Genomic DNA, 9,925 nt, shown 5'->3' with positions numbered 1-9,925 from the left:
AAACAAAGTCACAAACGTTCCGTTTTAATAGATAATTTTATTTTCTATGTACAACAACCACTTGCAGAAAATCCTGAAGGCTTCCACAAAGACTTGCCCAGCAGCGTTTGTCCCTCAGGATGATCTGCAAACAAGAGAAGGTTGAATGTTTAAGACGCAACATGAACAGCCTCCAGTCTGAGAAAACAATCAGTGAAATAACCAACTCACAGATAAAATCACCTCATTCTTCATCATCTGGTGGGATTCCCAGCTCCTCATCTGTCCACTGGGAGGGGTCAGGCCATGGGAAGTGACCCTGCAGAGGAGAACCAGGGTTCATGATTCAGCTTCACAAGTTTCAACAAGTTAAAGTCTAAATCACACCACTGGATAACCACAAGTTCAACCCCACACCTGTCCACAACCTGCAAGACGTTTTTTGCTATTTAATCCCGAGATAATTTGATCCCAGACAGAATCGCTAAGGGTTATGTTTGTTTAATTAAATCCTCTAAATCTGCATCTCATTTTGTGAGTAAAATAAAATGAACTCAAAAACTACAAATAATCTTAAATTAAGTTACTATTTACAAACCCCAATAAGATTCCCCAGCACCAAACATTTACAGCAGACTACAAACTTTAAACCAGGGGTGGCCAATCGGTCTCAGATCAAGAGCCACAAAAATTTCTGTGGTACTACGGAGAGCCTGACACACACGGGGTCTCACAAACACACTTCCTCTCAAACATAAACAAAATTACATAAAATGAAAATCAATACATTTCCAATTTTCAAAGCGAGATTTATTGTGTTTGTGTTTAAATTCCTACTAGAGAAGAGAAACTGAAACTTAAGTATCAACCTGTACATCCAAACATTGATCAACACTGAACCCAACGTTGGCATCGATATATCAACATTTTATATTGATTAGCACAGAACTACTCATTACAATATATTTTTTTTTATTAATGGACTGAAGAGCCGCACACCGAAAGGCAAAGAGCCACAGGTTGGCCACCCCTGCTTTAAACTAAAACCTTTACCAGAGTTAATAATAGGATAACAGTTAGTACATAGTGCAAGAAAAATTACAACAAGAGTAATTAAATAAGTGTAACCACGAAAGAAATATACATATAGCAATATTCAACTCCAAAAAATCCAGATAAACAAGTAGAGATCGGTACCAAATTTGTTTTTATAGGTACCAGCCGAATTCTGTCAAAAGTACCTGGTACCAATTCACGGAAAACCAAAAGGTACCATGTTTAGGTACCCAAATGCATCCTTGTGACTGTGGGGGAGTGGGAGAGTAGGCGATTTGCCATGGTGGACAAGAACACAGCATTGCAAGGTTATATATTTAAGAATTAATATGTTAAATTGAAACATTTTTAAGTTTTTTTAATCAAACAAATTTATATCTTATACCACATAAACACAAAAAGTACCCTAAATTAGTACAGGTACCGATTTCCAGGTCCCTGGTATCTGTACCGCATCATTCAAATGTGAAAGGTACCCACCCCTATATACAAGAATGAAAGGTGCACAGACTGATACATACATACTACATAACACAGGTAGATAATAATTTATAATGAACTATAAGACGATGTCATGCAGTGCAGATGCTCAGGGTTAGATGTAGTGATATTTGCACCAGCAATAAAAATAACTGCAGTGTTTACAAGTCAATAATGCATGTTTATCAGGAGTTTAAGTGCCACAGTTTAGACACATCACGTGTATGTTTAGAGGTCTGTTCAGATCATGAAGGTAAATCTTAAAGTTTAATAAAACTCAGTTCTTCTTGTAAGTATATCTGAGCCTGTGTAAATTTCTAATTTTAGACGAACGATCTCTCTGAACTCGTTTTCACCCGGGTCTGTGCCTCCAGCAGGTCCACTCACCAGAACAGCATCGGGGTCGTGCCAGAAGTGCCACAGGATCCAGAACCACATAACTCCGCTTATGAACTCAGCTTGAAAGACCTGATTCTTGGTGAGCTGAGGGGCCTGTCTGTACCTGGGCTCGATGTGAGTTCCTCCGCTCCCACTGAGAGAAAAACAGACACGAATTCATTATGATTCTGTTTCTGTGAGATATTCAAATTAACAGGAGGAGATTATTTGATTTTGTTGTACATTATCGGTTCATTTCTTCACAGATCCCACTTTCAGCTGTCGGTCGTTAGAAGCTAAGATGCTAACTAAATACTAACTGGACCATTCTTACTTTCTGGTCGATATTCTTTGAGGTCTGAAGAGCCGAGAACCGGACCGGAGGAGTCCCAGAGCCCGTCCAAAAGAAGACATAGTCCCTTGTCCCCTCAAAGACCTCTTCTTTGGAGTTTTTCTTTCAAGTGTTTCTAATGTTTATCAGCTCTGTTCGTCGAGGAGTCACCTTCTCCTCAGACAGTCAGGGACGTCTCAACAACAGCGGCTGTGATTGGATACACAGTGAAGACGTCCATGTTACCCTGGTGTTGATTGGCTGGGTGAAAAATTCAGTATAATAACATAGCGCCCTCGTGTGTTCTTCTGCGGACATTACTCTCGCTAGACGTAAGAACGTAGAATAAAATATTCTTTAACTGATATTATCATAACTGATATTATATTAACATATATTTTTTTCTACTCTCAAATTCTTCCTTTATTTTTTATTTTCAAAGTACAAAAATAATAGTTATCATAAATAATAATAGTTATAAATAATAATAAAAAATCGTAATATAAATGAATAATAATATTTCAGAAATTAATACGTTTATACCATGTACACTTCCCAGACGAATTTAGATTCAGAATTTATTTTGATACTGAAATAGTCTTCCCTACAAATCAAACATAAGAACACAAATAAGAACACACAACCAACTATGAAACAGTCCCAGTAATGGTAGTTATTTGAAGTTTTTATTGTGCAGATGTCTGTTGAAAGCAAAAAGAAGAAATTTGTATGGTATCATGAACATTCAATACAATAAATACATAGAATATATACTTTTTGGGTGATTTTTCCTATGTTAAACTGGATATCATGATCTGCTTTTGTATTTGTGTTGTTTGACTGTAACTTTCGTTTTATGACTTGCTGCTATCTTGGTCAGGACACTAGTAGAATAGATTTAATATTAATTAGGCTTTTCTTGGTTAAATAAATTCTAAATCATAATCAAATCAAAAACAAAACTGACAAACAAATGTTAAACTGTGGAAATTTTGATTACAGAAAGAATTCGGTACACAAAGCGCCAGGTTTCGAAAAGTTAAAACACCTTCTTACAGTAGAGTTATAAAGTCATATAAATTCAGGAACACATTTCATTACAAGTCATCTGATTTTATCCACTAGGTGGGGTCAAAAGCTTAACAAAGCCCGTGAAGGTTTATTTCTTCACAGTCTGTATTGTTTAGTTTTCACTTGGTACATAATCTCTAAGTCTTCTTTACATTGAATTATTTAACTAAAACGTGTACACCTGTTTTTCCCTTAGCTTATTTTAAACCCCCGTGAAGTTTTGAAATTTGGTGTTTGTTTATCTCTGTTGCATAGAGTGAGTACAGTTAAAAACGTATTCCTTGTTTTCTTTTTGAAGATACTTGGGAGATTGAGGCTATTCTGCTTGTGATATTTTTGGAAGACTTTCCAGGAGTTGAACTGTTCAGAAATGGTATAGTGATTGAAGAGAATGAGCTGCTTGTGTAACTTGTACTTCAGATAAATAAATAAAGAGGGAGACTGGGGATTTGAGAGGTTCCTGGCTCCTTTTCGTGGCAAACGTGTGGTTTAATTGACGTAACATGTAAATTCCCGAATACAGATGAAGTAAATACAGGAGGTTTGCAGCTGGGTTGTGATTTAAACTGGACCGTGAACGCCTCATGATGTGAAAACAGGAAATAATAACAGTGGTGTGAACGCGCACGGCGCCGCCGCCCTTCACTGCTCTGCTCGCGCACGAGGAGTAAAGAATCCTTGACGCCATCTTGTTCCCAGTCAACAACAGCTGACGGCTTCATTTGACGAACAGAGAAAGGTTTTAAACACAGGATGAAACATTCAGACATGCTCTTTAACATCAATTACATAGTTTTGTCTCAGCTTGTTGGTTTAATCCTCAGCTTCTTCAGGGAATCGAACACGTTAGGATGTTACCTAATGGCGCCTGGTCGCTCTCCGGCTGCGCCCCTCTCCCCTCACAGCTCAGAGCCCGCCCACTGACACCAGCTGCATGATGTCATCGCAACCAAAAGACAAAAATAACCGAATTTCAGAGATTTACTTTGGAAAAATTACTACCTAAACAAATATTGGCGACGTTACTACACATTTAAATTGGTTGAATAATCCTTAGATCAAAATGCCACGGGCACAACCGTCAATGAAATACTCCAAAAATCGACAGTGACGGTTTCATCCTCGACGGCGGTTCACGAACATTTAAATAGTTTAAAAGTGTAAAAAAGTCTCGATGGCGCTGTTTCTAGATCCGTCCTCTGCTAACTTTATCTCAAACACCCTGAGTGCGCGTTCACTGCATTTACAGAGCTCCTGTGCCAGAGCGCATGCGCGGGAGGATGCGGTTTAGGGTGGGGGAGGGTCAGTAGATGGAAACGATGAGAACATCCCATAATATGATGTCAAAGGGATTTCTACTGACTGATATCTGAGGGACATGGCAGGCACTGATGTAACTATATCACAGGAAAAATAAATTAGATTATCCTATTCAGTACTAACATGTTGACATTAATTTCTGTGATTGTTAAATTTATCAAATGATTGTCAATTAATTCAAAGACTTGGTAATTCTAAGGTCACCACAATAGTCCTCACTAAATAATCATCAATACTCATTTGTGATAAAATATGACTACGCCAGATATTTGGCAAGAGTATAAAAAGTGTGAGTGTTTCCCCCTTCAATCCATATGCATGCAATGTGCCCTGAGAGTGTAAGGAACTCTATAGTTAAACACAGAGAATGAAGACTTGAGTTTTTATAATATAAGACCAGATGAATCATGTAGCTGCTTTCTGAATATCTGCTGTGGTCAGTGCACTGAAGGATACTCTCTCCTGATATCAGTTCAGTAGGCTATACAGACCACTTCTCTTGTGTAAGGGGTTACATAACAGCTTAGATGCCTCCTACTGTGTTGTGTAGTGGATTTAGGTGCTCCTTTACTGCCATGCCAACACTCAAATAAAGGATATTGTTCCAAAATAGTCCCATAATGATTTTTTTTCTCTTTTTTGGGGATAAAATCTCAAGTTTTGTTGAAAACCTTAATTAACATTATTACACCTTTCTCATGAGGTACCTCATTAGTAACAATTATAATAACCAAACTCATACATGAAAAACATTAGATTATATGTACTTTGACATGCAGGGGCTCTTTTGTATTGTTTGGGCAAATTTAAATTTTCTAAGAGATTTTATCATCTCAACCTGGGTAGGAAAGGAGAAAGACTGGCTAAAATATGTTTTAATTAAAGCAAAACGCCTACTGACTAAATCCTTTCAGCAGTGGACTTTACTTTGATATTATGAAATAAAAATTTCCAGCATTAATTCTGCCTGTATTTGGATAAAATAGTTAAGAAAACAAATATAAGCCAACTTAAATGAGGGGCTTTTAACATGCAGCGCCTTCAAACCCCAACATTAGATATTTGTAATGATGATCCACAGAGTGCAGCAGGAGTTAAGTCAGCGCGCTCACACTAACAGCAGACTAGAAGGATCAGAAACGTGAACGCGCATAGGGCACGGTCGCGGTGCCCCTGTAAAGACGGGAGTGAAGCCCCGCAGTATGTGGGGGCGGAGCTCGGGTTTAGTGATGGGGAGGGAGGAGGGGGGGCTCGTGGGGGAGGCGGAGTCTCAGCAGTCCTGGCAGGGCCGCCATTTTTGCACAGGGAAAAGAGAGTGTTTGAGGAGATCTAATTTCTACAAGTCTCCGCTGATTTAGCCTCAGTTTAACGGTTAGAAATCAAATTGTAGCCTTATTTAGGCTTCCGCGTAAAACAGGAGGACAGTTATTTCCAACGGAAAGTACTCCTTACAGGAAACGCTTAGAAACAGAGATTTTAAAGCTTTGCTAAGGATCCGCAGTGTGTGGACAGAAGTATTGTTTTGGTTGTGGAAGCTGTGTGGAAAGCGACGGGGGTCTTACCCAGGTCCCCCTATTCGCTCTTCAGATCCTCCAGAGTGGACATAAAACGGTGAGTAACTTTCAATAAGAGGTGGATGTTGGCTGAGCTCAAATCCGAGCTGGAAGGCTATTGTTGGCTTTAGTTAGCTGGCTAGGCTCATCATGCTGATGCTGGCTAACGTAGCTGTGGTATCAGCTGGGGTTAGCCCGCTAGCCTCTTCATCAGCACCGTTAGTTCAAGGTTTTTGTATTTAAAGCTGCTTTTTGTTATGTGCTCCGGACAACACTTGAAAATAGCTCACCAGATGACGTAATTTGTAATGTAAGTGTCAGGTTGGCAAACGGAACGCCAACAGACCAATGCTAGCTAGCGCATGCTACTAGCTCACGTTAGCCTGACTGATCGCACAGAGCTCTGACTTTTTGTTGATCGTGTGCCTAAAAAACGAAACCTCATACGAATGTTTAGTGAAAACATTGTCACAATATCGCTAGCCAAAGAACCCTGAGCACAAACGAAAATTTTGGGGACAGTATGAAAACATTACGAGTAATGTCCAAGATATATACAAACGCATTCAGTCAACAACAGAGCAGATTGGCAGCACTGAACTTGTCCTTAAAACAAGCCACAGTAACATCGTTCATCGGTGAATCTAGCACCAGATAGGGATTCATTCGGTGTTTAGCTTGACACGGTGACACTGCGGGCCGTATTGCGCACGGTCTTCGTATAAATAATGTGACCTCCTAATATAAAGCTACCCGCTCTATTTCAAAGCTGTTAATTTACTTTACATAAGCTAAGGTCCCTGCAACTGCAGCTGTCAGCAAACGAGACAGTTCCCTTTTGAATATCTCTTGTTTGTAAAACCTGGTCGGTCGATAGGAAACAGTAGATGTAGCACAGGATACAACAAACTTGAATTTGTCGTGGTTATCATCCTGTTCACACATAGCACGGGACGTTGTTTCCGTTCAGAGAAATATCATTGAATGTCGCCGTTCAGAGAATAGTAGAATTTTTAAAAACCATTAATGTTAACATTAATGTAATGGTTTAGTCTTGAGCCAATACGAAGCATGAACATATGTTAAAATATCTGTCAGGTTATAATGCGTAGTGATCAAACAAGCTTCTAAGCTTTTAAACAAATGTCACTGAGGTAATATGAAGTTAAAAATAGACCTCATGTCAAACAAGGAACCAGCCATTGGTATTTTCCTATAATCGGACTTAAAAGTACACTTCACGATCACTTAATTTAGATGCAGGGTGTAATAGGTTCAAATGCAGCAACCGTGGGGGAGGGGATGTTCCATTTCCAGTCATACAGTTTGTAACTCCATCTCGATCTCTGACCATGCCGAACTGAACGGGCACAATTGGTTGTTTTACCTGACCTGAAAAAAGTCAGCATATGACTGCACGATCGGATGTGATTTTCTTCAAGCAGTTAACTCTGACAAAGACGGTCTTATTAGGAGCCAAGTATTAATCCACTGTTAGCCTGCTCTACTAGCTGAACTCACTACGCATTATGCTGTTCTGTTAGCAGCCGTAGGTTACCGCTAGCTTTGTGCTTAACTTTTAACGATTATTTGTGTACACCCGTCGTGTATATTTTAAATACAGCCTCGTTCGTGTTTGATTAACAGTCAAATAAATCATTTTTAATGCGGTTTTCCGTCGAATAACTCCCTACTTCGATGCCTGAATATTTAGCCTGCTACATTTCAAGAGGCCACCATTACTAGCCGGTTAGCTTACTGGCTTTGCTTTCGACGAATTCACATAAAATCCTAACGGTAACAACACAGAGACTGTACCGACAGCGTGATACTTAAGGAAGGGTGTATGAAAGAGGCGATTGAATGCTTTCTTGGGGATTTTCCTCCCGTGGCGAGGCTCCCCTGGCCCCACGGTTGTCTCGCCGTCCTGAGAAAAGCGCTTGGAAAATGGCGACAGCAGCAGGCTGTTGTGGTAACATAATAGTAACGCTGCTAACCCCTCCACACCCCTACCGGCAGGACTGACTGCAGCGCCGACACACTCACTGGGAAGCAACTGCACAACACATGAGACTTATTTTAGGAGATGTTAGGCACAACTAAATGTCAAAGATTCTAGGAGATGCTTCGTTTTAACCGCGCTTTGGGCTTTTTATCCTGACAGTGACTGATACTGTTTGGCGTTCCCCCGAACGAGCAGCGTAGGACCCTGAAACATGCGTCACGGCTTATGCTGCTGCTGCTGCCTGTGTTTCGTGTTGTAATGTTTGATGTGGGGACATGGGGGATTTAATGTGACAAAAATTAGACACGACCACCTACATTACTACACACAGCAACATCCTACTCTTTCATTGACTGTATTACGTTACAGAAACAAGACTACTTGTCATAACATTTATTTTAGCTGCACATCACCTCTGTAAAAACACTGCCATACCTCTGTGTTTCCTCCTGTTTTCCACCTTCAGTGAAATACACACATTCTATATATTCATACTAACCACATGGGCATCAACATTATTTAGTTTATAGAAGTCAAAATACAAATTCTGTAGTGTCATGTTGGTTAAAGGGATGCCGTCATTCTTGAAGGGAGAGATCAGTTAAATACCTGCTCATCTAAAGACTCACAACAGAACAAATAGCCAAGCTTTCACAATTTCTAACATGTTCATAATCATCACAGTAGTGCTGGGATGACAAAGCATATGTTGTCATCTGATAATTGTGTTTCTCTTGGTAATATCACGGCCTGAGGCTGAACAGCTCACACTTCAAGTACATGATATTGGAAGACACAGACCCTGTTTCATGTCAGCCTCTTACATATTACAATACATTTATTTATATCTTTCACCTACTGTATCAAGCCTGACTGTAATTGCAAGGATAAAGTTGTATTTTACCCATTCAAAGTGATTTTACAGGGGAGACAAATTAGAGCTCTTGGGTTTGTATCTCACAAATTGCTGTGATAGTGTGGTACATCTGTCCCTTTCTCTTCCACATCCTGTGGGACAAACTTTGGCATATTCAGCTTTAATGCTGGTGTGTCCATGAGCATTGCCAAGTCCCCCTTTTGTCCTCCCTCCTGATCATTTTATTGTCAGCAGGGTAAAGAAAAGCATCGTGATATACCTTCAAACTGACACACAGGCTTACACATCCCTCAAACCAAATGTTTTTAGAAGAAGCCCAGGTTTAACCTTCTGTATCTTTGCTCATTTCATAGCATTTCTACGACCTGTGTAGCTTCTGTCCACTGAGAGCCAGTGTAATTAGGTTCAGCTGCCTTTGGTTATAGTAGTAAGAGGCAAAGGGGCTTCCCATGTGTGGAGGGTCTATATCTACTAGTGCAGTGAGAGAGTGCTTAATCACCTTCTGCTTCATAATGCACAAAATCCCCAGCCATCTTGTTCTTCTTTGTAAAGGAGCAGCGGTCTCTGTTCTGGCTAATACCCTCTTTATTTTCCCCCGTCTACAACAGAACCAGGCTGTTAGTGATAAATACCTGACTGGCTGTGTGTGCGCCTGGTTACCTTGCACAGTAAAGTGTGTGTTTGCTTGCTTTGTTGACAGAGATGGTGACGGACGGTGAACCACCACTCCCCCTGCCATAGGGACAGAGTACTCACTCTTACAGGCAGCAGGGAGTCACAGCAGTCTCAGATGACACACCTTTCCCTCCTAACTCCTAGACACACACAAACACACCATTGACTAGCCCTCAGCTGGATATGAAACTTATTCATTT

At 40.2% G+C, this 9,925-nt stretch overlaps 2 protein-coding genes across 8 annotated transcripts in view; one reads left to right on the top strand and one right to left on the bottom strand.

Moving 5' to 3' along the window:
- Positions 1-17: 17 nt before the first annotated feature.
- On the bottom strand, positions 18-2,439 carry ndufb2 (NADH:ubiquinone oxidoreductase subunit B2). 2 transcript variants are annotated; one of them, XM_074697993.1, is made up of 4 exons: positions 2,228-2,439; positions 1,903-2,047; positions 211-298; positions 18-124 (listed from the first exon to the last, which is right to left on the bottom strand). In XM_074697993.1, the coding sequence occupies exons 1-3, from the start codon at positions 2,305-2,307 to the stop codon at positions 224-226; spliced, it is 300 nt and encodes a 99-aa protein (XP_074554094.1). In that variant the 5' UTR covers positions 2,308-2,439; the 3' UTR covers positions 18-124; positions 211-223. The 2 variants fall into 2 exon arrangements, with proteins under 2 accessions (XP_074554094.1, XP_074554093.1); XM_074697992.1 differs by having other exon boundaries at positions 223-298; positions 2,228-2,438.
- Positions 2,440-5,880: 3,441 nt separating this feature from the next.
- Positions 5,881-9,925, top strand: part of kmt2e (lysine (K)-specific methyltransferase 2E) — a 33,201-nt gene continuing 29,156 nt past the window's right edge. For 3 of the 6 annotated variants that reach the window (XM_074697966.1, XM_074697969.1, XM_074697965.1), the window contains exon 1: positions 5,881-6,226. The gene's annotated coding sequence lies outside the window, so the exon portion shown is untranslated. The remainder of the gene's footprint in view (positions 6,227-9,925) is intronic. The other 3 variants (XM_074697968.1, XM_074697970.1, XM_074697967.1) reach the window with 1 other exon arrangement.

The sequence above is a fragment of the Halichoeres trimaculatus genome, unplaced genomic scaffold, assembly GCF_033239565.1.
Source record: "Halichoeres trimaculatus isolate MK-OKI-2021-1 unplaced genomic scaffold, fHalTri1.1 fHalTri1_scaffold_21, whole genome shotgun sequence".
Lineage (NCBI taxonomy): Eukaryota > Metazoa > Chordata > Actinopteri > Labriformes > Labridae > Halichoeres > Halichoeres trimaculatus.
The sequence above is the reverse complement of the archived record's forward strand: the minus strand, read 5'-3'. Positions and strand labels throughout refer to the sequence as shown.